We start from the raw sequence: 27,862 nt of genomic DNA on the forward strand, positions 1-27,862 counted from the left end.
CATAGCGGCATATCATGATGACAGGCTAAGTTACTTGCTCTGTGACGCTGGCTTCACAGATATACATAGCTAGAAGAAATACACTAACCCAGAACTGAACTCTAGCATCTGCATCTGTATTGTGGTCTAATTATTCGTCTGTACGGCCATATTGATTGTGCTTGCATTGCGTTTGCATTATGTCTCTACCCCTAGTGTCCGCTCTGAAATTGGGTGTAGTTCCTTGTAACCTAGATACCAACATCTCTCATTTCGGTGTCAACTTGTTGTCATCACGCATATCCAACTATTATGATGCGGACATCGAAAGCTTTCGAAATCGCAGGTCAGACCAGTACCCATCATTTGCGGAATGATTGGCCGCTCCACCAAGCATCAAGCCTAATGTCCACGATACAGGTGTGCAAAGCAGAGCCTTTGTTCCTGTCGACAATCGTGAGACTCGATTCGATATGCAAAATCTCCTGGACATTGTCAGTGGGAAACATGCGGACTATATACATCAAGCACCTCGCGTCGGGCGAAGAAACCAAATAATGTGGCTGAGAACCTCAGGGTGGCCGAGACAGTATGGCTCGATGTTGACGAGGATAGCCAAGAACCGTTCGAGATCAGTACTGAGGGCATATTTTTCGACTGTATAGCATCAGGGACTTTGATCTCGCTATATTCTACATCCGGGGACATATTGTTCAACTAGACAGAACTTGATTCGGCTCCTCTGGGCGAGAAATCATACGTTGTTCAATACCTAGTATTCAACTTCACGCATTATGATTATATACCGAATACGGACAACAACTCAGAATGCACATCTCACCCGGAAGAACCCGGTACTTCTTACAAGACCACTATCCTCAAGGCTATCTCTTTTGGCTGGACTTGCGAATCTAGAGCCAACCATCTCGGTTACTGTATGGAGTAAAACTCTAGCCATTGCTCAGGTGGTATGCCAAGCATACCGAGTCGCCCGCACATCAACCTATGAATTGCCTACTCTCGTGTCTTTGAGCTTCAGGAAAACTGACGTGAGGCTTTTTTCTGGAAGGTTAGATCATAGTGGTTTATAAATGCAACACAAAGGTTGTGTTTTCGAAACTACTGTAGTTGATATATGTTCAAACTTGAGTTTTCACTCTGGCCGTTCGAAACGTTCGTGGATGTCCCGCCATATTACATCGACCTATATGTGTGACAGGAACTGTATCTTCACATACGACTATAGAACTCTGAATAACGTACAGGCGGAATATTAGCTAGAAGAATGACCGCTAGTGAAGTTGCGCTGTTGTATGGTTTTACCTTACTTTTTGGCTCGTTAGTCTAACTTAAGACTTCGGAAGTTGGCCCTAGACGGGTTTGCTTATAGACTCTTTTGCTCTAAATGCAAGAAGAGTTCACTTCTTCATGACCCGTTTTCAAGACCATCCACTGTGTGGACACTATTAGTTTGGTTAATATCGGTTGTCGTTATGATGTCCTAGCAATGCTTTCTTGTATACTTACTACGCAAGAACAGAATTAATCTGATTTCCTTCGAATATATGCGGTAGGGCCACTCCTTTGAGATCAAGCGTACCAGTTTGTGCGAAAACAAGTGCCCCTATCGAAGCTACCAAGGTATGGATCCCATCTGTTTAGTAACAAATACGGGTGATAGAACGCATGAAATACTCTGAGAAGACAGGCTAGAGATATTTATCGAAGTTATGTAGAACGTAAGTATGCAACGACTGACATACGAGCTAAGCTACAGAGAGTCATATCGGACTAAGCTCTTCAATCACGAACTAAGTCAACACGTATGAAGATCTTGACTGGCTTTTCAGAACACTGAACATAGAATAAGTTATTAACAAGTATCTGAGAAGGTTATCACTGCCTTGAGTAATTTCAGATAAACTGACGTACAGGATATGGATTCAATAGAAGGTCTCCTTGGTTAATAGAAGTTCAAGAGCTTGAGTAGACATGTGTGCCCAACCGTCACTCCAGCTTTGAAAGAAACTCACGCATAAGTAACAGTGCATTGCAAGTTAAGTCTCATACAGCGTAACTTTTGTGAGCTTCTCCACAAGTGATTACGATGCAGTCCATGCCTTTAAACTGACCGTGACTTGAGCATGGTGTTGATCGTGATGTGCAATTCTGAAAACCTTTGAGGTACTTTCTGGCTTTGGGACAGAGAGGATATACAAATGGTATGATGTTATACGCTACGAAAGTTTTATATTGCATGTTCCCTGTAGAACTGCACGGATAGACTCTTCTTTGAATTGAGGGTTCGATTTCTAGTAGCAGTATACATTCAAGCATGATCGATACCTTTCATCAGATTTTTGCGGGTGATGATTGTTACTGGATTGGGTAGTTAAGATAGATACTGGCCATATCGAAGTTCAACCTGTGTCTCGAAAGTTGGGACGGGCTTAGGTTAGGTTGGGGTGCACAGCATATTCTGCAGAAAGCATCTGACACTTTATGCCGAGTACTTCCAGGAAGACTTAGGGGTCACGTATGTTCAGGGGGTGCGAGACCCCTGGATATATTTGTTCGTTCACCAATTGACTATTCACCAACGAATACTGCGTGACTTTTCAACATTTCCACCTCATCCAATGATCACTGATTGCCAACAGCTTTTGCTCCGACCAAGCAACCACAATGCACATTGACATCATCATCTCGGCCTCAGTCGCACTCGGTTTCAAATCTTTGACCCGAATGCCCAACTCATGTGATACGCACAAAACCCCCACCAAAGGACGTACCTTCCCGGCCGGTAAGACTCACCATAACTCCAGCCAACACTAAAACTCACACATGCTTAGAGATGACCACCTCGCTTTTGTACAGCCTCCACCAGAACTACCCCAACCTGCCGCCCGCATACACCAATACGAATTCTGACGTGAGATGATCGCCTGAGATCGCTGTACCGGCCCGTCAGCACATCCGGCCATGCGACTGCAACGTGTCTGGTGACAGGATACGATCCACGCAGGCGATCAACGTAAATGCTGAGGTTTCGTTGAGCGATGATCCACAACTGCCGATTGGGGGTCCGCCGGGGATCCGGCAGGTGTGTATCAGATTTGGAATAACTTTCTGCGTCCAGTTTGGCTGTTGATCGTGCGTTACTACATTATGCAGAGTTTTGTGTCTCAGGGAGGTTTGAGCATCGAGTGAGATCGTTCAGGTTGAGCTGAACATGACTTAGTAGTTGATAGTAAGATGTAACCATGGCAGGGGGAGAGTCGGCGCCATTGCGGCCAGTTGATCATGGAAAGGCTTTAGGATATCATCGCCGGGTATTTCGTCGGAAGCTGATCTTTGAGATGATTGTATATGCCAGTGCAGAGACTCTGGCTGTTCGTTAACGATGAGTTTATGCATGGCGTCATAGGATGTTCCAAGGCACCTCTATAAAATCAAGTCGTTCCTGGAATCAGGTCAAAATCGTCATCGGTCTTACATGTATCCTGACTGTGAGCCCATTCTTCAGTGGCAGAGATGTCGTCATTAAAGTCCCGCCTCCATCCGCAGCACGATTTGAGCCTTGCACAAATTTGGGGACCAGGTTACTCCACAACCCGAGATATGTGCAGCTTATCAACGCCGAGACCAAAACACGATCCGCCGCATGGCTTAACCTGACCGATTCATTCAAGTTTTCTTGGGAGTGTGTTCCGCATGATTTATGCTCCAATGAATTGTTGCATACGCGAGGGTCAGCATGCAACAGCTATATTGCAGCAGTGTTGGGTGACCGTTGAATCGTGATCTTCTGTGCAGCCTTATCCAGTCTCCACAGACAATATTCAATGCAGCAGTAGTTTCGGACAATGCTCCTGCAGACGTAAGAATGTTATGCGTTTCAGTCAACCAGCCCCTGACAGGTACACGGCGTTGTCGCCAAAATGACTCCCGCTGCATGTGATGGCTGTGCAGGTGCAGAAGACGGGAAAGCTTTCAAACATCGATAGGATGACACGGCCAGACTGCTTTACTTGTTCAAACAAGCTGCCCACTACTGCGCATCCATCGTGTAAGCGAACGAATTACTCCTGAAGCCGCGATCCAAACGAGGATCATGACATGTTATTGATCTGCTATGGCGGCGGGTCTAAGTAATCCTGCGACCGGCTCATATCGCCGATGTAAAAGGGAAGACTTCCGTAGTGAGCCACTGGATGAAACGTAGGTACTGTAATGAGCACTTCGCCACGAGTTCCAACTTGAGGAACATCTTGTGACTCATACGTAGTTCAAGAGGCTAGATGAGGAACGACGGCGACAGGTAGGCGCTTTGTTTTCCACGCGCTATAGAAGACTCAAGCGATCACACCAAGGGCGAGGAAAGTCCTTGCTCGCATCATACAGAATCCTCACTGTCGATCCACTTCAAGTATTGCCGACGACGATCCCGGCCCCTTGATGCTCTTGGAGCATCGGATAGCTCATTCACGACCAGTGGTGGAAATGTCCCGGGAAAATCAACCCATCTGCGGTTGTCGTATGATTTGCGGAAGGTTTGTGTTACCGCGGAACACACCGATGTAGACCAGATTTGACAGCAATGCGATTCCAGCGATCGCTGCTCTCCAATGAGCTGGGTCTGTATGCTCGGTACCTGGAACGGCCGATCTTGTCACTGTTCATCTAGTCTACTTGTGCTCGGGTCTTATTGCTTTTCCGCTTGTGAAAGCTCGATCAGGAGTAATTATGAATCTAATAAGCATCGAACCCGTCTGTCGATCGGAAAGGAATACCGGCTAAGCGTTGCCGTGAAGTCGAGATTGATTGAATCCTTGTCATCCAACGTCTGCGAATGAGCTGCAGTAAAGTCAGCCATCCCATGGATGACACGCTAAGCGCATCCAGCACTGACAACGAACGGAGGCAGGCCGACGCGGACGTTTACGAGCACGGCTCGAAAATCCATACGGTTTATGCCAAGAACGCCATTTTATCCCTTGTCTCGACAAGGCGCATAAGCTACTACAGTTCACCCTGAGAAATACAAGGGACTACGTATCTAGGTGGAAATCACGATCGACTGGAGAATTCGTTTGAGTTACAGTGCAGTTCTAGATTCAGCTTTGCTTTTGCCAGGGACCGTTAGCAGGTGTGCAAGATGAACATCCCGCACATGTGGACTTCAAGGGGCCGAGAACTGATGAAACAAGGCAATGAAGACGAACGACCACATTATTCAAATTCCTGGTCAACTCAAGAGAAAGACGGCTTCTCCCGATAACCATATCGATCAGTGTTGAGCCGGCTAAAACGTCATATTAACGGCACATAGCGTCGCGATAGCTGGAGCCAGCTGCCAGGAAACTTCGATGAGAAGTTCCATTTACCCAAGGGGGCGGCCGTAAACGTGGGCTGTACTTTGGGTGCACTTTGGCTGATCTATGACTTTGCCTGGGTTGAAAATGTAAATCTCTGGCCAGCCGACGCATTTCGGCGTGTTGCTGGAAGGACTCGCGATGGATCTACGTCAGCCGTTGTCGAGCCCCTGCCGTGGCGTGACAGCGCCGGAGTAGTTCCTCAAAACGGTGGACAGGGGCAGGGATTTGATGGTCCTTCACGGCACCTTGTTTTCGAGGTGGTTTGGCGGTTTCGGTCTTAACGCCGCCATATTGACCGAGCTTAATTGCTCATGGCTGCTAAGACTTGTCAGTTTTGATTCCTTCAGATCGCCAATCACAAAACTCTGGATCCTGTTGTACGAAGCAAAGTGATAAGTACGATCAAGTCGAGATCAACATACACTGTTCCGCAGTGGTGATAGCGGATCCGACAATAACCCCGGGCTCGATCGTGGAGTGCTGACGCGCGTTGTAATGGACAGAGAATGGCAGCGGTTAACCACCACCCACATAAGTATTAACCACCACCCACATAAGACTTCATAGTGGCTGTTTCAGCCAACAAGATTGCGCCAAGAAAGACCCACCTCCTAAAATAGTATAGACTCTCTTAGCATCATCTCCTCCGTTCACGAACAAGCTCTTCTCCTCCCATTTTCTACCCATACTTAGGTAGAAAAGTGTCAATTTTTTTTGATAGACTGACTGGAATAGTAAACTTCTAATGATTCTGAGTTTCAGAAATCAAAAATTGGCCTAAAATTGATGAGTTTCTGGGTCTCGAAAATGGTGACTTATGTGGGTGGTGAGTAATACTTATGTGGGTGGTGGTTAACCGCTGCCACAGAGAATGGGCAGCTCTTCGCAGCATCGCCCCACAGAATCTTGGGACCCTGTAGGGTCGTGCTCATGGGTCACCAAGCCACTGAGTCGGTCGTTGTGGGCGTGGGATCGTAGGATCGTGGAAGATGAGTTGGAATCAAGATACCAAAGAACAGTCTTGGCCAAGAATTTAATTTTAACCCACGTGGGAGTATTCGCATGACCTAGGGTTCCTAGGGTTGAGTTGGTCGCAGAGAGTGCGCTACAAACTAGCTACACAACTATGTCGACTAGCCATGTATCCTACGGAAACCATTGTAAGAAAGCACACCTGTTCGACATACAAGCCGGGGTCTGCTTGTAGGCTGGTAAATGGTGCAATTTTGATCGGGTATTGTAGCCTCATTTCGAGGCTGTCAACATGCTAGATCCCAGGTAACATACCAGTAAATCCTACGGTTCTCCAGGAGGCATGGACTATTCCTTAGTCAGGAACACGATTCTTACACCGCCGAACAAGCCAATATACCGTGTCAGTACCTGTGGTGGCGATGAAGCAGTACGTACGGGGTAATTCATCTAACCACGAGCGTGTGTTTCTAATGTGCACCGAAAGTGTCGCATCGGTAACCAACATCTCCCGAGGATGACTAGGTAACAAAAGCTCCATTCTGACTGGTGGCTGAAGATCTGAGAGTTGATGTTGTTGCCGTGTGTAATATTGATCTTTGTTTCAAGGTTGTGGATTGCAAAGCTATTGTTAAGCTGCTTTCCAACACAAGGTATCATCGCGACTATCACTTCCTCGTCTTTGAAAGCAGAGCGGCAGATGGGAAAGCGACTAAAGACGACCGGCCAATGAGATGATCGCAATCAGATAGACTTGCTCGTTTCGGAATCATGTAAAATGAGCGCTTTAACCATAAAAACGTATGTAGGTATGAACAATACCTGCAAATAGTACCATGTAGTCGCTGATTGACAGGCCCATCAAAGTACGTAGTACCTCGAATGAGTCGGGTGGAGATTGGAGATTCTTAAACATCTTGCTTGGGATGGGTTGGACCTCAGAAAGCTGAAGTGACAGCTTCGAGAAGGTTTCCACATGCTGACGAAGAACAACCTCGGAAGCGAAGCTGTTAGTGGAGTTGCCGCTGCCACGCCGACTCGCAACAGTATCATGCCGAAATGATCGCTCGGATGATGGCACAAAGCCTCTTGTAAGAGTGTCCCACACAAAGCGGGTCAATGTGCGGTCCATGTGCGTCTGTGTCCCTGCTTATCCCACGCAAGCTGCAATCATAGGAAGCATTCCCGGGAAATCATGCACACTTCCCTGCCAGATAAAAAATTGCGTTCGAATAAGAGAGTTGTGGGTTGTTAAGATTATCAACGAGCTTGCAATGTTACTACAGCCGACATTCGTAGGTGCAAAAGTGGGATACGAGATACGAAGCATCGACTTGGTAGTGCCGAAGACGACTCAGTATCCCCCGATGCTCGGGCAACTCACCATCCACTGCAGACGCAAGATCCAGCGCGTTGGTGAGTACTCCGCGAATCGCGCAATTGCCAGCCATACCCAAGGAGGTAGATTTTCCATCAAACAGAAACCCTGGTTGCTCATCTCCCAGATCGTCCGTGCCCTCTTGCGACAATCCTGTACGCCGCGACAACAAGCGAGGTTTTCATTGTACGAGAACAAGGCAGAGCCACTCGCATACTATGTGCAGCACGATCATTCTCCTGATAATCGGGGAAAGCAATGACGTGACACAATGTGCGCTTGGTTGCATGCGGCGTTTCCGCTGTCAAGACGAAAGTCAAGTCCAACTCAAGAAGTACGGGGCACCTGCGAGCCGCCGCCGCAGACGGGCCTTCGGTAGATGTACAGTCCTCCCCTGATTGGCAACTCACTCACACAGGCAATAGTCGGATGCATGTCTTTTTCAGTCTGTCATGCGTGTCGCTGTGGACCAGAAGATGGTGCTGCTGCGGTACCTATGCTTCCAGAAGCCACTTGCAAATATGTGTTGTAGAGGGTTGTGGTTGGGCTACGGGATCGGTTGCAGAGTGTAGATGATGATAGCAGCCGAACGTGGCTTCAGGGTTTCATTGCATGCGCTTGTGCTGATCGACGACCTCTTTGTCTGAGATCCGCCACGAACGAACAAGGCCAAGACGCCGCCATCCGCCCCTCGTGGCGTCAGATATGCTTCGCGTACGGGGGGCCGGAGAGGTTGCTGAAAGAGGTATGAGCCGTTCAGCCGTTGCTCGCAGCTTTCCCGCGCTTGCCTTGCGCTGAAACTGAGACAAGCACACGGCCTACAAGCTAGCGGTGGGAGTTACCGTGGACGTCGACGTGCGGTGAGTACCTGCTGATCAAGGATGATGCCGAATGATTGCTCGGGAAATGGGCGAAATTCTGACGAAGCACAAGGCTGTCGGAAGGCGAGTCAAGGTTGGGACACGTTGTGATGCAGGCTGTCACAGTATTGCTCTCGGGAACACAGGATTCTACAACAAAAATAGTAGAGACATGCCGCGCAAAGAGGTGCCTCGCTTCGTACGCGGCTGCAACCATGTATCATATCCGATCAAACCTCTCTAATCGATGATGCGCACCTCGCTTTCATGTGCCACGGAGCGGTTAGTCGAATTAAGGTCGACGCCAGGGTGAGGATGGCTTGACGCCAGCGATGATAGCATTAAGTGGCTTTTGCAAGTCGTGGCGCTATGCTCGCTTGCCCACGACACCCGTCCGATCACACATCGCACTTTGCGGGACGATGTAGCCATGTTTTAGTCAACTTTCTGGGCGGCGCAACTATCCGGCCGCTTGTGTCTAGGCGATGCGATGTTTAAAGGGAGTAGTTAGCAAAATGGCCGCTGGCTCGTCCTGTCTCATGTTTGCCCATTTGTGAATCCCAGCCCTGTCCTGGCCGCCTGCCCCCTGCGCAATTCGTCAGCCTTTCCGTACGTGTCTCGGAGCTTTGAATTTGCTGCCGCTCCAGTCCTGACTCCTGGACGAGGCGGAGAGAGAGGATATGCTCACCGCGAATTCGAAGCCTTAATCACAACAGCGTCGTCCGAGGACCCGCTCCGCTCCGATACAAGTCTCATTCTCTCGAAGTCACCACGGTGCAGACTGCAGCAAGCGCTCGCGGGCCTGTCGTCGATCCTTTTTCTCGCCGGGCGGACGTGCAGGAGTACCCCTACCTCCACCAACCGCGCCGGGTGTTTTGCACATCTGGTGTCGTCCAGCAGCCGTTGAAGTCGTCTAGCAGGTGCATCTTCCCACCTGAAGAAGACGACGTTGGATTTGGCCTCGCCGCCAGACACACAGGTGCCTGGCGCGGTAACGTGACATTGGGTGAGGATCGATGCGCCTGGGATAGTGGACAAATAGGCATCAGCGCACTCGAGTAGGTAGACCTGTCAGTGTCGGCAGTGTGTATCCGCCGTCAAGGTCCTCGAGCGATTCTCGTTAGCTTTCTCCTGGACGGGTCGATCTGCAGTGCATTGTGGCCTGTCCTAGGAGCGTGCAAGGGCCCCGGTCACGCCTCGAGTGCCTCCGTCCCAGAAGAGGCCGTCCCCCGGCGCAGCGTAGATTGGCTGGCTGGGGTGTGTGGGCGGATCGCTCGGCGAAGGCATCACCTTGAGGCTTGGTCGTTCACCGTTGCAGGGCTGCGAGCTGGATTCGGGGGCTGGCTGCTTGTCACAACGGTCCGCCGCCTCGACGACGACTTAATCGCAATTTGGACAGGGAACGACACGCTGGGGCCCCCTCGACCGCTGTCTGACCCACCCCGCTGGCAACGGTTTGGTCACCACGGGCTCCTCACTGACGCCGCTACGAGCGAACGGGCTTCGTGCTGAATCTCGCCAACCGCTCATCGTACTTGAACGCTGCAGGCCCGACGTCCTGGCGCACTACATCTGCCTGTATCTGTCCCTCTCGACTCCGTTTGCCATCTCGTCATCGCTTGCTCACTCCCCTCCACCTCACCCATCTGTTACGCAGCCCGCCCTGTCGTGACCCGTGACTCTTCCCTTCTCCATGGCAATGCATCTTGCCAGTATGGTACACGGCAGCGTACGAGAGCGCGACGTCTTCCAGCAACCCGCACACCCCGTCTACTACCAGCACACACAGCCTCGCGCCTATCCCGTCTCGACGCCCGCCTACACAGCACTGGACGACTACCACCACCAGCAGCGACAACGCCCCCAGTCGCCGCCCTCGCCGCCCGCAGAGGAGCAGAAGCCCTCGCTGCCCTCCATCTCGGCCCTCCTGGAATTTGCTGGTGGTGAAAAGGCTGCGTCCGAAACAGGTAATTACCCTCCCGTGCTCCTTCCCCATCGACAGTAACACTAACAACCACGGCAGCTGGCCAGAGTCCCCGCTCACAACGGCACTCGACCTCGCCGCAGATACGGCAGGCCCAGCACAGAGGCGCAGGAGCCATGCAGCAACCCCAGCAACTACCAACAAGTCGTGTTGAGCAGCCAAATACTTACTCTCACGCACCCACACTCCTCAACACCTCCAGGATGACTCTGCCCCCCACGCCACCAATGCACCCAGATGCTACTGGCGACGGCAACCAGTCGCCTTCTACCATCTCAACCCACTCTGCCGCGTCAACGCCCTACTTCATGGGCGGCTCTCTCAACAACATGGAGCCCCACCACCAGCGGCAATCCATCTCATCAATGCCTCTATCCATGAAACGGGATTCACTACCGTCGCACTCCATGTCACCCTACGGCAGTTCCATGTACGCGCAGTCTCCCTACCTCTCTTCCCCAGGGGCTGCTTCAACAACATCATTCTACTCGCCAGAGCAACACTCATATAACGGTCTGTATGCGCAACGACCACTGCCTTCCAACTATCAGCCCACAATGCCGCTGCCTGTCCCTGTACCAACCCCGTCGGCGAACGGGTCGAATCCATGGCAACACCACCACTACATCAGCACATCCAGCCAGTCCGCATTTCCACAATCTCAAGATCGTTACATCTGCTCCACCTGCAACAAGGCCTTCTCACGTCCAAGTAGCCTGCGCATTCACAGCCATAGCCACACAGGGGAGAAGCCCTACAAATGCCCCCAGTCTGGATGCGGCAAGGCTTTCAGTGTACGGAGTAACATGAAACGACACGAACGCGGCTGCCACGCCGCGACAAGTACCACCATTACGACATAACGATTTAAAACTTATTCTCGACTACTCATCGTCTGATCATCGCTGCGTGTATCTGCAAGTAATTTGTATTGGTATACGACGGCCGCATGTGTTCGTTGTGGCATATATCGCCCTCTGACACCATCTGGGCGGCTTTCCTATTGGCGTTGCCGGACATGGCGCTAAATTTCTCTCTGCATTTCACCGGCGTTTTACATATGTTCTTTTCATCGCCATGAGGTTGCGATCTTGTACGTCTATTATCGTCGGAATGAAGCTGCATTGGCAGCAGTGCTCGTGAAGAGCTCAGGATATCTCGGTTGGAACCGTTGCGATGAAGTTGGGTTCATTTCTATGTATCATAGTAAAGACAATGCTTAAGCATTCGAGGCTTGGACAAATGTCAAAAGAGATCATCACATCAACCTCCTCAAACGCATTTCTTGGTGCATCCCTGTTGTCTGCTGTTTTGATATGAAGCGGTGAGGTGAGCTTTGATTGTTGTTGTTCGTATCGGTGTCTGTGTTGCTAACCTTAGTGGAAACGCGACATGTCAGGACCGAAATGGATAGTCGCATCTCCATGATTCAAGCGCAATCATCCTCGACGATGGATTATCCATGCGCGACTTGTCACGTCGCAAATTCTCATTTGCTCTCGGTAGTTTCCATCATCTTACGGGCCGTCTGCTCTCCAATTGACCTTGCTTCGTGGTCCTTCCACGTCACGTAGATGTTTGGCATACCTGGGGCTCTCCAGAGACCCTGCGCATCTCCCGAGCTCGTATCCGCGCTCGTCGCATGACAATATAAGACGATATAGGCATGGTGGATATAACGAGTTTGTCGTCTGATTCCGCTTCACCGCTGCTTTGGTGAAGTAACTGCCGAAAAGAATGCGAACGGCTTGTAAACTCCACTGCGCAAGGATATCCTACTTGATAAAGTCCAGGACTACCATGATGCATTTATGATCCACGGGAATCATGCCATTGTTCGCCTGATTAACACAAACTCTGCTCCTAATACTAGGATTCCTTCGTTACTATGTCAATGTCACTATTGGAACATGTCTCAATGCAGCCTTTTGAGCAGCACTATCGGTATTACCCGGATGGGATGAATCTTAGTTACCGTGGTATTTTGGGTTTGCTCTGAGGTGTGTCGATACGCATATCCCAAAACGCCACACCAAGAGCTCCAGGACCAGTACGATAGGAGAACCTACGAAATATCGGTTTGGGTGATACAGTGCTTCACATATTGCTTCCTTCGTCCACCACGCCGCAATAGGTAAGCACTCTGAGACGATCATCCTGCAGGCCGATCCTCATCCAGAACATTATGCCTCCCGTCGCTCTTCGCCGCTCCACCAACCGTCATTTCGTACAAATTTCTGTAAACTCTCCAACATGAAGACGCCAGCTTCGTTTTTCTGCCCGGCAGCGTCTCCGACTGTCTCACACAGTCAGCCACGGTGTGATGGAGGAGCATATCACATAGGTCTATTCATTGATTCGTTGCTAATCTGCTCACGGTCCTAGCTTTTAATATTTCATGTCACAAAGAACGAGTATCATCTTCAGTTGGGCCAAAGACAACGGGTCGTCATTTTTACCACATTGGGACGCTCTGCGCTACTGTCCCGCGTCAACGGTTCCTCAGCAATCGCGAATCAGAATCGATCCCCGTCCAGCCAAAGCGGACAAGACGTTGAGATTAGATTTCGCGGGCGCGGCAGGAAGCGTGAAAAAGCAAAACGCGTCGCTCCCACACGGGGGGGCGATGCACGGAATAGGACGATATGGCTCAACGAGAAACCGTAGCCCGCAAAAATAAAATATGGAGCTTGCTTTTGGATACTGGTTAGCCATGGCTTGTTTTCTTTCCGCCGTCGGCTAGCTTTGCTCTATGTGCAGTGCACCCTGAAGGTGGGAAGGAAAGAAAGAATTAACAAAAAAAGCAAGTGCCGTTGAGGGGAATCACAGTGCATTAAGTTTCGGGGGGAAAGGGTTGTGTTTGACGGACGGGTGTAGGACATGTTCCCGCTGGGGCTGCGGTTCGTGCCTGCACGTTCGGATCTTCAAAGGTAAATTGATGTACCTAGGTACCTGAGTGGCGCCATTAAGGAAGTCGCCGAAAGGGTCACGTTGTAGTACTCTGGTACCCAGGGGAAAACACCCCTTGCTGCTGGAGACATCGTATGATTGTGCCGTCAATCAGTAGAAACTAACACTGTCCCGAGAGACGGGTATCTTTTTGTGACATCAGCCATTCGTTTAGCGGCACACAGACCGGATCAGCAGCGATCTTTCCCTCCCGCAGTGTGCTTACATACTACCGCTCGCTCGAGGTACATCTGCCAGGAAACAACTCTCCTACTTCTCCGGTTGCGATCCGGTTTTCACGCCTTCAGATACCTACGCTCGGTCGAGCGATTTCGAAACAGACCATGACTTCCACGGTGTACTACAACGTCCATCCCTGGACAGGCACCTTCTCGAAGCCAGTTTTCACGGAACTTGCCCTTCGCTCTTCTTCGCACTCGCACGCCAGTGCCCGACATGCGCAACGTGTTTTCAGGGACTAGGGCACCTGCTGCACGACGGCTGTCGCATATCTAAGTCACCGGCCATACTCTGGGCCGAACGCCGGGCGCGCTATAGTTTCCTCTGGGGAGCTATGATCGACACGGAGACTTGCGTTCCATGTGGGCGTTGACACTGCGGGTGTGGAGCTGCGGGTGAGTGCCACGACTGAGTCCTCGCGAAGCGTTGCGAGATATCGAATGTCTGCTGCGCGCTCTACGAGCATGCCTGCAACCACTACGCCAACAACAACCGATGTGAGCGCCTCTGGACACGCAGCATCATCGGAGACAAGATGTGGGAGCTAGGTGCGTAGGCGACGTCGCAGGCAGACCCTGGGCTGTCGCGGCCTGGGATCGCCCCGACATGCAACGGCAATTGAATCGTGTGGACAAATTCGGTGGAGAGTCCACGGGTGTTGACCTCCGGCGCTATCAAAAGTGCGCTTGCGATTGTCAATCCAGTCATGGGTTTGGGGCGCGAGGATGTCTGGGTCGCTTAGCGGGTGAGGCAGGCATCGCGTGTTAGGTGCGACTTCGCGTAGAGTCGCGCGCGAGGATGATGCCAGGAGGCCAGTAGTGATGGAAGATGAGGCTTGCAGGCGGGAAGAGATGAGGCGCTTCGCTTGGAGCGTAAGGTTTGCTACTGTGGGGTTTTGAAACTCGTCACCTGCGATGACGGGCATCCATTGATGGACGGAGACGGGATTCTGGTACCCGGGAGTACGCCATATCGTGGTAATGTGCGCTTGGACGCATACTATAGCTTCACAACTCGTAATTTGTGGTGGGGGTACAGCTGTCAATTTGACGACATGGCTTCGAATAGCCTGCCCTAGAGATTGCCCGCAATTGATTGCCGGGGCAAGAGTGACACTTGCAATGACAGAATACTAAGCACGAATGTCGAGGGACCAATAACGGTGTTAGCTATCTGCATGTGTTACAAGATTCGTAAGGAAGGCTTTGACGACGCGCAATAGCTAGTGCTCGGCATAGTTCTCCGCTACCTCATGCATACATCAAATCATTTCAACACGAAAACCTACAGGCGCCACCTCCAACGTTCCGTATTGGAACCTAAAACCTAGTTGGCGCAAGGGAACGAGGTGTCTGAATACGCCTCACGTCGGAAGAGTAGCACGTCCATGGCGTAAGGCAAGTCTCGAGTCTCCACAACGCCCACGTTCGACCGGCGGGTAGCTCACAACTCGAAGGCCTCCTGCTCTTCCTTTGAGCCAAGTCCCAACCACGACTTCAACCCACTCCATCCATGCTTCTTCTCACCAGGTAGCTTGCAGCTGTCAATTTCCTTGGGCGTTACGCTCTGCCATTCCTCTCGGGGGATCCAGCCAATGTATGCGCGGTCTCCAAATCCTCCAATCCAATAAACCTCTTCTACTATCAATCTCACCCACTTGCTTTGGTGGATGGGATTACCAGGTAACCACCAGGCGGCATCTGGGTGGTACTTCACATAGCATGCTGCCACTCCAGCCGCTTCAAGGTCAGCGCTGTTCAGCTCCTCAAGGCGGCCGACCAGGGAGAAACGCGGCAACGACGCAGGACTGCGCCACTTGTCGTCCTGAGGGTGCCAACGCAGCGAGAGAGTGATGTTTGACCCAGCATCCACGTTCTTGAAGGAGGTCGCGATTGAGATGGCAAGAATGGTAGGATTCCCAGTCTCGGGCTCACAGTCCCCAAAATAGTCCATCAGTCCGATTGGTACACCTCCAACATCGGAGGGTCGTTGCTCGGTGGTGTGAGTAGAGGGAAACACGGTCGAAAGCGTGCCGATGCTCTCGAGGCGAAGGATGCGACGCGCCTGCACTGCAGATTCGTGGACGGTAGGAATCTTGTAGCCGCCCTCGTGTTTGAGGTCAGGGTTCGTGAGGAGGCGCTCTGGTGATGGCAGATTTGACGCCGAGGTCAAGGAGATAAGGGACAGGAGTGCGCCTGAGAGATACATGTTGTCTAGACGTGAGTATCAATTACTTCGAGGTGAGCAAATCGAGGTGATGACTTCTGGCACCGGTGAGCTGTCAGTAGGGTGTTCGAGTTACAGCAAACAAAGAAGCTTGGGCGAGGTAAACAGAACAGGCGGCGAACGCGCATCATAGGGTCCAAACACCCCCAGCCAAGACTGACGCTGACTGGCCCTGTGCAACAAGCATGTAGTTGGACATCTTAGGACTGCGAAAAACTCGGAAATCCTGTGCACTCAACATGCTCTAGAAATTGAGTGTTGGATCTGTGGCGTGAAGTGTGATGTCTCTGTCAGCCTTGCTGTCTGCATCGCTGTGTTCATCTTATCTGATAGACATGCGTGCCAAGCCCCCAGAGTCATGTGACCTCGGTTAGCAGCACAGCGCCAAATTCGACTCAACTGCTCATCGCCGCCGCCGCCCAGTCAACGACAACCTCGACCGCATCTCCGACCTGTACGTACCCTATCCCTACGCATCCGCCCGCAACATCTCGCATTTCTGCGCCGCCAAACTTCGCGTTCTGCACGTCGAACCTGCCGAGGAAAATCGCTGACAGGACTTTGCCACGCAGAACTAACAACACTTTTCATCAAACCCATCAACCGCAAATATGGGAAAGGTCCACGGTTCCCTCGCTCGTGCCGGAAAGGTCAAGTCTCAGACCCGTATGTACAACCCATTCCTAGACTGAGTTGTGAGGTCGCTAACATCTCCCAGCCAAGGTAAGCGCACTTGCCCCTTCGACGAAACCTCGCGAGTCCCCGCAATGAACAACCCGATCTTCACCAACCGGAGATGGATACACTGCACAGCGTTCGCAACGCACGAACGTGAAGGAATGGAGGCTGACAAAGTGGCAAATAGGTTGAGCCCCAGGAGAAGAAGAAGACCCCCAAGGGCCGCGCCAAGAAGAGGCTCACTTACACCCGCCGCTTCGTGAACGTCACCATGACCGGTGGCAAGAGGAAGGTTCGTAAAGACGATGGAATGCCGAAACTGCAGGCGCTGACTTGAGTGCAGATGAACCCCAACCCAACCGCATAAGCAACTCCGTAACAGGAACGTGTTGGGAACGAGCACGACGAGCTAAGGATTTTTGTCATGGATTAGGTTTCCGGGGGATGGCTATGACTCTGGATCAGAGAGAGCGGGAACCGCGGATGAGATGGACGTTGCTACGGCACGTACACTCGCAGCAACGAGATCCCGCACTTTGGGATGATGGGGGCATATTCATGGCGTACATGTACATTCGGCTTTTTGCACGGCTGCATCACGAATCTATCGGCTTGTGTCTCGAACTCTGTTCTCACGTCGTGCATTTTTGTCTTGTCAATCCGTCTTCACTTGAAATCCCTGCCACTTTGCTTGCTTTAGTGATTCACGCCGCGAGCTGCATATGCAAATTAATCCCCGCAATGTCCGCCCCAGCTGAAGCTGTCGTTCGCAGATCGGGTTGGTCAATCGGCGCCTCAGGCACAAGCTCTGGCCAAGGCGAACAAGCGAGCGCGATCTACGTCAGACTCTACCTCACATCGTCGAAGCTACCAGAGCTCCATCTTCAATAGTCATCAAGCAACTCCACTTCCTACTTTCAGTGACCATGTTCAAACGATTCTTTGGAGAGGTAGTCTCCCATTAGTTGCTTATTGATTTCCCTCGCTGACTGCTTTCAACAGCACGGCGCGAAGAACGTAGTCACCCTCTTCCACAAGCCCTCCAGCCAGGCATCGACTCGAGTTCTTACTCTTCTCAAGCAACAGAATGCGCAATCTGTTGCCCACGCAACCGAAGACCAGGCTAGCTCCCACGAGGCACAGAACAAGTCGCAGAAACCAGAGTTCGAGCTTGACGTGACAGAAGCCCCACCGACAGGTGATCAGCTTAAGAACATCTTGGAGTATCTGGGAGGGACTGGTGCGGCAGGAAAGGTTGTCGATGGCGCAGAAAACGAGTCGGATGCGTTGAGGCGACTGAAAGCGGACGGCAATGTCTTCCAGCGGCCGGTAGTAAGTGTAGCCCGCGATAGGCTTGATTACAGTGACTAATGCCTCCAGGTGGTGGATTGGAACCAAGGCAAAGCAAGTATGTCTGCATCAGTATTCCAAGTTTCTTTAGTCGCGGGTTGCTAATGCACACAGTTGTTGGGGCGAATGAGTCTGAGATCTTGAGCCTCTTGAGTTCAGTCTCCAAGGAAGGCAGCAAGACATGATTATGAGAAAAAGACGCATGTGCATCATATTCCCCACTCACTTCTAGTCCGATGTCACTGTACTTTTATGGCCAACTTGTTTACAAATTCGGCGGCACAGCTTCACCGCTACAAAATTTGTTGAAGCAAACATGCCGCCAGGCGACGGGTAGCTACAAAACCGATAGGATACCTACGTAAAACACATCCCTCAAGGTACTTCCGTCTTATTGTTATATGCGTTATGTTCACGTTTTGTTTTCCTTGTCTCCTATATCCAGATATCCTTTGTTGCAGGTAAAGTGTCAGTGCATCGTGTGTTCCTTATCGTTGTATCTGTAAGAGCACCCGAAACGATAACAATTCAACCTGCAAATTCATAGTTTGACGACCTTGATGCAACTCAGTGTATTGTTAGTCGCAATCCTCGGCTGTTGGTTGCCTTCACTATCACTTCTCACTCTTTCACTGTGGGTCTGCCAAGGAGCGCAGCTTCCCTCTAGAGTACCACGACACCTCAATTGCGTTCTCTCGCCCAAACTCTCGCCCACTCTCCTCTTCATTACTTTCTTACTCTCATTCCACCGGAGTTGCGGCGTTGCACGGCTTCACGTCTCCTGCCAATGTTCGTGTGGCCCACCTGCTCTGCTACAGTGGTTGCGCACACTCGTGCCTTCCTTGTCGACGAGAACCGTTGGCAGCACATCTTCAACATGGCTGAAGCAGTCTCGTTAGTTTCGGGGCCCACGACAAGCAATTCCACAACCATCAACCCAGACCCTTTGTTTTCTCAACCTGCCAGGTTGAACGAGACGACGGTCGTACCAATGCAGAATGGAGCTGCATGCCCTGAGCTACTCAGACCCTGTGGTAGCGCCATGTTCTCAACGCATCTAGGCAATCGAGCCCCACGCCCGGTTCCAGCAGGTGCACCGTTTCCGCCAGTCACTGTTCGTAGCAATAACGTGCAGGGAGTGGTGCAAGCTGCTGGCATGTGGCGTCATAAGTACCGTTTCTTCAGTCTCTGCATCTTCCCAGACTGCGGCTGGACCATTAACGACCTGTGGGACGACACCGATATTCACATCGACACTCGTGGTTTCTGCGAACAAGTATTGAAATTCATTGCACAGGAGAACTACCATCTTGCAAAGGACTACGCGCATGATTGTTCCAAGACGCATCAAAACCAGCTGTCTCTGATTGGGGGCGATATGAGCAAGCTTTATGACCCTGAAGATCATCTGGCCATCGTCGACAAAGTGTTTGTCAACCAAGAAACCAAGACTTTTCCACGGACGTTCCTCTGGCATGTTCTACATATCATGCGTACCAACATCATCACGATGCGCAAGACAGAGATGGCAATGCCTACAACAAACCACGCCCAGACACCTCCTACCGTGGAGCATCAGGCTGTTGGCGAAGCGTCTGTTCTTGTACTCTCAGCGAATAATGCGCCACCTGTCGTCGCAGACACGTCAAAACACTCTGATACGACCCCTGGCAATGCACCCAGTAGGAATAACCGCAAGACGTCTCGGTCTCGAGCGCGCAGGCTGACAGTGTCAACAGCGCCATCATCTACTGTTGAGCCTATAGTGCATACATCAATCGCTCCGCCGATCCAGCCACGCCAGCCACCTTCTTCACACAGCACACAGGCTCATGGCCCGCGCCTACCAAATGGTTACCAAGCCGAGTCGACTGACCACATAGTAAGGGGCGACAGGAATAAGCATTCTGTAATGCCACCCAATGTGGATCAGCAAACACTGCAGGTCTCCAAGGGCAGATCAGAGTCCCGTAATGGAGGGTCCGGTTCATACCATCCCCCGTTGCGAGGTGGGTGGACCGAGAACAACCCACGCACGCCTTCCGGTTCCTACCATAGGCAGCAATCAGGGTCATATTCTGCTGCGCAGTCACCTCAATTCGTCGTTGCCAATATGGAAACAGGGCAACACTTGGTGCGTTCGTTTCATGCGATGCCGCCCTTTGCTCATCATCATTCTGCAATGCCACCGCCCGTACCTTCACACTCGCCATATCATCCTGGCATGATGCCACAGGGCATGATGTCTCATCATCATATACCGATTCATACTCCTCCATTGGCACACGCTGTACCACATCACCCTCAAGGCGCGCAGAGCTCCCGAGTGCTGTCCTTTGGTGACATGACAAACAACCTGCATTATCCAACGAACGTAGCCCCGCAGTACATAGCGCAGTATGGGCCCATGTCTCGTCGCGACAGTCAGTCCCATCCCAATGCGCTTTATGATCCCTACAACGGCACCAACCCGTCTTTCAGTAATGCGTCTGGCAACCACGCAGGTAAAAAGCCTCGAGAACCGAGCTTCTCGAATCAGCCAAATGGACCACGTAAGTCTTCAGCTTTAGGCAATCGTCCGGGATATGGCGTCTACGGTGGGGATAGACCCAGCAACATATCCAACAATGGACATCGGTACTTGGAGCCGAAATCGCGAGTAGCCCAAGAGGACGACCCAGATATCGTAAACGACGCAGAGTATGGTTGTGGTCAGAGGTGGATTGGTCCTAAGAACCAGAGCGTTACGGAGGTCTTCGTTGGAGATCTACCCGAAGATGTTTCTGAACCTGAGCTCCAACACATGTTTGAGAACGCAGTCGGTCTGGTCCCTGCCCAACTGAACATCAGGCCCAACATGAACAATCCACGCGGACATGCATGTGCCTTTGTTGCGTAAGTCTTAAAGGTTAATATCAAGATATTTCTGACACCTACAGGTTCTCTTCGTCAAACGAAGCGAAGAAAGCGCTCAATATTCCTGACAATGGCCGTCTTCTCCGCGGAAAACAAGTTTCGGTGACAGTTCCCCGACGCTTTTACCAGAGGACACAGGAATCACTATTGGTCGCTGCACATGTATCCAGCAACTACGGCGGTCCGTCGCACGTCGGCCATGTTGGAGACCGATCAACTCGAAATGGTGTCCAGGTGTCTACTTCTGCGGAGAAGAACACTGCGAAAGATTCAACGAAAGCAAACGGGCGCCTCATATACTCTCCTCAGGATGTTAGAAGCGGCTTGCAGAAGATATCTGGGCAGCCAGATCAAGACTGTGCCTTGTTGAACGGGAGCCCTGAGGCAAGGAAATCAAGCAAATGTCAGAGTTCTCCGACAAAGAAAGCGACTGCCATACAGACGTCGTCGCCTGCGAGAGAGATCAATGAATGTGTCAAATCGAAATCCGAACATGCGCACGTCGGAAGCTCAAGCGTAGCTGACACTGGACTGACGGTTTCAAGTGACGAAGTGCAAGGCACTGAGCAGCGACATGACGCAGTTGCAGAAACATCATATCCGGCCATGAGCAACAGTCTCTCTGCCAAAGAGCCGTACGCATCAATCGTCCTTGGTGACCAAGTCGAGAAGGTCGTAGCCGAAAAGCCGTCTGAGAATCTAAAACAACGAGAGCCTTCGAATAACGAAAACCTTGTTGTAGATCCACAAGCACTACCAGGTATCCAGCTCTCGGACACTGAGCTAGCTGCACTTCCGGTGAAGATTGTTTCTCAGCTCACCGAAGAGCCGGCGCCGGTAAAGCAGCCCCATATCGAAGTCAATGTCGTCGCAGCCAAGATCGCAGAAGTCAAAGTAGCTGGAGTCGAAGTTGCTGAAGCAAAAGCCGCTGAGGTCAAAGTCGAGCAGTTCGAACAGCCCCATCACGTCACGAGTGATCACAATATGCTCGAAGATGCAGCCTCGGACGATGAGCAGAAGCACGACACGAGCTTTCACTCTGCCCACGAGTCGCAATCAGATTTCCCAGACTCAGAACTGAATCAGCACAAAGCGATGCCTGTGAACCAGAGTACTGTGTCGACATCTTCTGGCATTGAGCCATCAGATCATGAGACTATACTGAGTCTGTCCAAGATCCTTGAGAAGTCAAAAGAAGAGAAGAATACTCGTGATTCTTCCGAGACTATCCAAGATGTTTCCACATTTTCCACGACGAATGCTACGACTGAAGCAAACACCAAAGAATCAGTGATACCCGAAGGCAAGACGGAACCGATAGAAACGTCTGCTCTACAACCATCTGCTGAAGCAATGAAGAAGAACGGCATTCAGCATACTCAATCTCTCCACCCGTTTGCAAAGCCTAACAAGACACAGAGGCAGAGAGAAAAGGAGCAGAAGAAGAAAGAAGAGAGGAAGAAGAGGGCTGAGCAGGTCGAGAAGGTCAAAGCCGAGAAAGCCTTAGCTTCCACGAAGCTCGTAGGAATTGTCAGTGGGAAACTAGGCAAGGATCTCCCTCCAGCTGCTGTTCCTGGACCAACCGAGTCGGACGCTCAAACCGTAACAACTGGTCAGACGAAGGCTCATGCAAAGAAGCCTGGAGACAAGGCGAGTGTGCAGATTGTAGCAGAGGATGCAAAATCGAAAGGTGATGATGGAGACGCTGGTAAGCAAATTGGCGGCATCACTACCAGTCCCCCCAAGGAGATCGGCTCGGTAACTGAGAAGGCGGACATTCAACCCACGACAACCGTAAACACAACGAAGAGCACTTTTTTACACAGCCCCTCCTCGAGCGTTGCACAGTCCTCTAAACGGCCTGGCACGCCGGTCAAGCAGACCTCCCTGGACTCTACGGTGAAAGCAGATGAACGACAGACTCTTCCGAAAAACAAGAAACCCATCCCTGCCGTACCGCGTCTCAACCTTCATACACACAGACCACTACCTTGCAACACGAGCTCCCAAGCAAACTCTACCACCCATGCAACCGTACCAAAGTCGACTCAGGCGGAAAAGGCGGTCTCTGTGAACAGCCAGTCAGGTACAGTTCTTTTGTTATCCCTTGATCTTGTACGTTGCTCACAATAACCCTCAGATATGTCACGAGCACCTATTTCGTCTCATGCTACGTCTGCCGCAGGACTCATCACTATGCAGTCTAATGCCGAAGCACAAGTATTGCCCTCATCTACGGCTGCTGATTTCCACACGCCTATGCAGACACCTGTAACGCAGTGTGGTCCCGGACAAGCGGAGACTCCCAAGAAAAAGAAGAAGAAGCCCAAGAAGAAGAAGAAGCAAGCAGCTGCCGAAGGTTCTGGGTCGGGGTCAGAGCAATCTAAGGGATGGCATGATCCGTTCGATGCTCAGATGTCGTACATCGATGCCATCAAGCAGGGCGGCAGAAACGAAGACCATTACTCGAATAGGCGTGATGATGCAACGCCTGGACGTACTGAGAAGGTCGCTAAGATGGAGGGTTTGATGGATGGGTCAAAGGTATGCAACATGTGGTAGATGTGTCAGGGGAGATGGCTGATGAGTTTCAGTTGGCCAAAGCTGACCTCTTTCGGACCATCGAGAGCTATCTCGTGGAGAAGAATGCCAGTTCTCCGGGGAAGAAGCTCTCTGTGGCAGATCTTTGCTGAGAGCGTGAGGTGTGGGGGTCTGTGTATGTTAGGCATACGTGGGGGGTGGTGAGGGTTGGGGTTTCACAATCAGCCTTGTGCAGGCTGGGAGGGGGGCTGTGGGGGTCTGTGGAGAATGAGTGGAGGGCGTGGAGAGTAGACGAGCGATGTCGATGTCAATGCCAAAGGCCATGTCGCGTCTCCTCATTTCCTTTTTGTTGAGCTGGCCCGGGGAGGTGGGCGGTGAGATGAAGGAGTCGGGGTTGGTATTGTTGAGGGGTGGGCCAATCAGGGCGCGGGTGTTCAGGGCTGATTGCGTGACCCGGGGCTCACAATGATGTCGATGGTTGCCCAGCTGCATGGCTGCACGGACGGTGCGTGACTAGACCCTGTTGAGGTGCTCCTCCAACGACATGTCTACGCTCGGGGCTGCCATGTAGAAGGCTCGAGTGACGGCCAGCACCACGCCTCTCGTCGACCTGCCACCCGCACCCTCTGCCCCGTGTCTGCCCGCCGCACCGCCCAGCGACTCCCCGGCCGGTCCGCGACTCCCAATGTCTGATAGCAGAGCCCCGCGTGCACCAGCGTCTGGGAGCCTGCCGTCACCCGCCCGCCCAAGCCCAAGCCATCACCGTCACCGACACGCACACGCACACGCACACGCGCCCGCCTGAGCGGCCATGCCCACGACAGCACGGGCGGCAGGCGCTGCTGGCCAGACGCCGACGTCGCACACGGCGCCCGCGAAGCGCAGCGACAAGGCCCTGAGCGCGCAGTCGATGCAGTCCCTCAAGAGCGCCGCAGGGCCGCGTCCCGGGCTGCAGTCGCGCGCCTACTCGGTGCCCACGGTCCCGCAGATGCCCGCCGACAGCGCCGACGAGCAGCCCGACGGCGAGGAGATTGTCGACGACGCCTTCTTCCAGCGCTACACCCTGCCCGGGCCCGTCGACTACACCCACGAGGAGGGCTCCGAGAGCTCCGAGAACACCGAGGGGCCCCTCTCGCCCTCACGCGCCAAGCACGACGCGGCCGCCCAGCGGTCGCCTTCGACGAGTGTAAGTCCCGCCCGCCTGCCCCCCGCCCGAGCGAGCACTGACGCAGGCGCCCCCAGTCGGACAGCAGCGACTCGCGGCCAGCCGTGCAGGACATCAACATCGCCGTCCTGGGCGCGCGCGGCACGGGCAAGTCGTCGTTTGTGCGCAGAGCCCTGGGTCTGCCCGCCGCCACGGCCTCGGCCATGTGTTCGCGCAAGTGGGCGCTGGACGACGCGCCCTACATGGTGCGCCTGCTGGAGATCGACTTCAACGACGTGCACATTGGCGACCGCAACACGCTGCGCTTCCCCGACACCATCGACGACATGGCCACCCCCCGCATCGACGGCGCCGTCACCATCTACGACGTCACCACCCACGAGTCGGTCAAGAAGGTGCCCGAGATGCTGTACATCCTGTCCAAGACCAGCCTGCCCTTCATCCTCGTCGCCTGCAAGTGCGACCAGCACCCCGCCCACCGCGAAGTCGACCCCGCCGTCGTCGGCCAGAAGGCAACGACCTTCCTCGGCGACGTGGGCGTGTTCCAGACATCGCAGTCGGCGCTGGACACGTACCAGACCTGTCTGTCCGCCATCACACGCGCTGCCATCGCGGCCAAACGCCCCCGCTCGCAAGCCTCCATGGCCCGGCGGCGGGCCAACAGTTCGGCCGTGCGGTCCATCAACCAGAAAGATCTGTGGGCACCAAAACACGAACGGGCCAGTTCCGAGATCTCTGTGAGATACAGGCGCGGCTCTGGCGACGTCAAGGGCCACCGCTACCTGCCCAGCGACTCGAACAAGACGTTCTTCAACGCAGACGAATCGCCTGGCTACGACTCGGACGACTCGGGCGATCAGGGCTCAGACACAGGCCAGAGCTTCGTCTCGGTCAAGCCCTCGGACGAGAATGGCTACACATTCAACCAGCTGGTCGATCGTCTGCTCGCGCAGCCCGTGTCCAAAAGCGACACCAAATTCGTGGCCATCTTCCTCGCCCTCTACCGTAGATTCGCAACACCAGGCCAACTGCTCGAAGCAATCCTGAAGCGTTTCGAGGCTCACAGTTCAGAAAAGTGCTTGCCAATGTTCCGCATCATCGCACAGCAACGTTACCTTGTTGTTCTCCAGAAATGGGTGGCCTACTATCCCGGCGATTTTGCTTACGCGACAACACGCAGACTCGTCCGAAAATTCACCATGACGTTGACTGCGAGCCGCGAATACTCAGTAGCAGCGACTGAAATCATCAGAGACCTTGAGATGGTCACCGAGGACGATGACACCGACTGGGCGTGCAGCGATCGACAACGCGCACACAACGATCCAACGCCATCCTTCCACAACAGCGTACTCGATGAGGACTCCGAGGACGACGAGTTTACCAAAGCGCTGGGGCACATGTCCACTTCATCCGACCGCTTTTCCATTGCTCGCAGTAGTGTGACGGATGGCTCGAGAACAACACAGTCTACGATTGGTTCGATGGGCTTGTCACAGACTCTGCTTAGCCAGGTGGAAAGGAACGAGCGACTGGCTCAACAGTTGGAACCAAACCCAATCAAGCAACTCTCTAAAATTCAATGGCACCAGCTCATGAACGAGACTGACGAAGCAATTGCAAGGGAGCTTACGCGTATCGATGGCATCATGTTCTCTTCCATGCGACCACGAGATCTTGTGCGCCATGTCAGTTTGAATGCAGAAGAAAAGAAGAGGTGCAAGAATCTGGAGAACGTCACACGCATGACGGAGCATTTCAACCACATCGCCTACCTCGTCACAAACTACATTCTCCTACGCGATAAGCCGAAACACCGAGCTCTCATGTTGGAGAAATGGATGAAGATTGCACGCCAACTGCGCAAGCTAAACAACTACAACTCTCTCGGTGCGGTCCTCGCAGGCATCAAGGGGACAGCAGTCCACCGCCTGATAGCAACCCGCGATCTAGTCCCCGAAGCTGCAACCCACGACTTCATGAAACTCGACATCCTCATGGGCCCCCAAAAATCACATTTCGCATACCGCCTCGCCTGGGAAAACAGCTCCGGCGAACGCATCCCCTACATCCCCCTCCACCGCCGCGATCTCGTGTCAGCATCAGAGGGCAACTCGACGTTCCTCGGCGACAAGAGCAGAGTCACACAACCCCTGACACCACATCCAGGTGTAAGCGTATTCCAAGGCCCACCGGGTAGTCGGGATAGTCGAGAAGCGCCGCCCAGCGGCGTCGTGGGCAAGGAGCGCATCAACTGGAAGAAATTCGAGATCATGGGCGACGTCATCGTGGGCGTGCAACGCGCGCAGGGCACGCCGTATCCGACTTGGCACAAGTGCGAAGAGGTTCGGAATCTGATCTTGGATGTCAAGATCTCCAAGGATGATGATGTGAGTTTACTTTTCTTTTAAGGGGTTGATGTGATGGAATGGGAATTGACGTGAAACCAGGACCTGTATGATCGTAGCACGCATCTTGAAGCCCCCGGCGCGAACGACAAGGGGAGAATCGCTAGATGGCTTGAGAAGCGCTAGTTTTGTGCTCCCCACGCTGCTTCGTTTCTTGGCGCTCGTATATCTGCTACAGTGTACACCACTATCACGTCGCTGCCTCCGTGGATACAGCATCCCATCCTTGTTCCTGGTGGAACTGACCACTCACCCCCACCATCTACCCCACGCTATATACCACGCCATCACATCACATCACATCACATCACCATCTCCCCGCATTTCCAGCGCGCACATCACATGTTCATCGGCATCGGCATTCACATCCATATCATCATCGTCATCGCCATTTACATATACATACATGCATACATATCCTGCATTTTCCACACCTTTTCTTGTTCCGCGCATGATACCTATCTATCCATCTATACCTATCTATACCTATACTTATTCGTATTCCCCTTGTAAGGGCCTTGCTTTGTCCGTCGGTCTAAGTCTGTTTCTGGTCTGTCTTTTTTGTGTGGGGGGGATTGGAGGGAAGAGGAAGGGGGAGGGTTGGATAGAGTGACACTTGGCGCCTTTTGATCGTGATCGCTGGCTTCTGGGAAGTATGGGCTGGGTTTTGGGGGTGGGGTTAGGGACTGGGAATGGGAATGGGAAAAGGGGGGCAATGGAATATCATCATCATCTTTATTATCACTTCGATTCTTGATTGCATATCGTGATGTTATTGAAAGTAAAACATCGGCCCGATCTATTCTGTGCCGAGAAAACCCTTTTCTCGTTCACGAAA

At 52.4% G+C, this 27,862-nt stretch overlaps 6 protein-coding genes across 6 annotated transcripts; 5 read left to right on the forward strand and 1 right to left on the reverse strand.

The window, feature by feature from the left end:
- Positions 1-9,763: 9,763 nt before the first annotated feature.
- P153DRAFT_313595 (uncharacterized protein) lies at positions 9,764-11,823 on the forward strand. Its single transcript, XM_033664888.1, has 2 exons — positions 9,764-10,534; positions 10,591-11,823. The coding sequence occupies exons 1-2, from the start codon at positions 10,261-10,263 to the stop codon at positions 11,412-11,414; spliced, it is 1,098 nt and encodes a 365-aa protein (XP_033525556.1). The 5' UTR covers positions 9,764-10,260; the 3' UTR covers positions 11,415-11,823.
- A 3,193-nt stretch (positions 11,824-15,016) lies between these two features.
- P153DRAFT_365768 (uncharacterized protein) lies at positions 15,017-16,176 on the reverse strand. The gene has a single exon (XM_033667887.1). The coding sequence runs from the start codon at positions 15,946-15,948 to the stop codon at positions 15,184-15,186; it is 765 nt and encodes a 254-aa protein (XP_033525557.1). The 5' UTR covers positions 15,949-16,176; the 3' UTR covers positions 15,017-15,183.
- Positions 16,177-16,549: 373 nt separating this feature from the next.
- P153DRAFT_365769 (40S ribosomal protein S30) lies at positions 16,550-17,256 on the forward strand. The gene is given in 4 exon segments (XM_033667888.1): positions 16,550-16,631; positions 16,643-16,646; positions 16,830-16,936; positions 16,988-17,256. 4 exon segments carry the CDS (start codon positions 16,578-16,580, stop codon positions 17,009-17,011), a joined length of 189 nt encoding a protein of 62 aa, XP_033525558.1. The 5' UTR covers positions 16,550-16,577; the 3' UTR covers positions 17,012-17,256.
- A 314-nt stretch (positions 17,257-17,570) lies between these two features.
- On the forward strand, positions 17,571-18,528 carry P153DRAFT_337511 (uncharacterized protein; the record flags this gene model as incomplete). Its single annotated transcript, XM_033665744.1, has 4 exons — positions 17,571-17,594; positions 17,647-17,976; positions 18,025-18,052; positions 18,109-18,528. 4 exons carry the CDS (start codon positions 17,571-17,573, stop codon positions 18,177-18,179), a joined length of 453 nt encoding a protein of 150 aa, XP_033525559.1. The 3' UTR covers positions 18,180-18,528.
- Positions 18,529-22,661: 4,133 nt separating this feature from the next.
- On the forward strand, positions 22,662-23,867 carry P153DRAFT_365770 (uncharacterized protein). Its single transcript, XM_033667889.1, has one exon. The coding sequence runs from the start codon at positions 23,053-23,055 to the stop codon at positions 23,470-23,472; it is 420 nt and encodes a 139-aa protein (XP_033525560.1). The 5' UTR covers positions 22,662-23,052; the 3' UTR covers positions 23,473-23,867.
- Positions 23,868-24,262: 395 nt separating this feature from the next.
- P153DRAFT_384394 (ras GEF) lies at positions 24,263-27,150 on the forward strand (the record flags this gene model as incomplete). Its single annotated transcript, XM_033670335.1, has 3 exons — positions 24,263-24,637; positions 24,694-27,006; positions 27,067-27,150. The coding sequence occupies 3 exons, from the start codon at positions 24,263-24,265 to the stop codon at positions 27,148-27,150; spliced, it is 2,772 nt and encodes a 923-aa protein (XP_033525561.1).
- Between the last annotated feature and the right edge of the window lie 712 nt (positions 27,151-27,862).

This window comes from Dothidotthia symphoricarpi (genome assembly GCF_010015815.1).
Source record: "Dothidotthia symphoricarpi CBS 119687 unplaced genomic scaffold P153scaffold_7, whole genome shotgun sequence".
Classification (NCBI taxonomy): Eukaryota; Fungi; Ascomycota; class Dothideomycetes; order Pleosporales; family Dothidotthiaceae; genus Dothidotthia; species Dothidotthia symphoricarpi.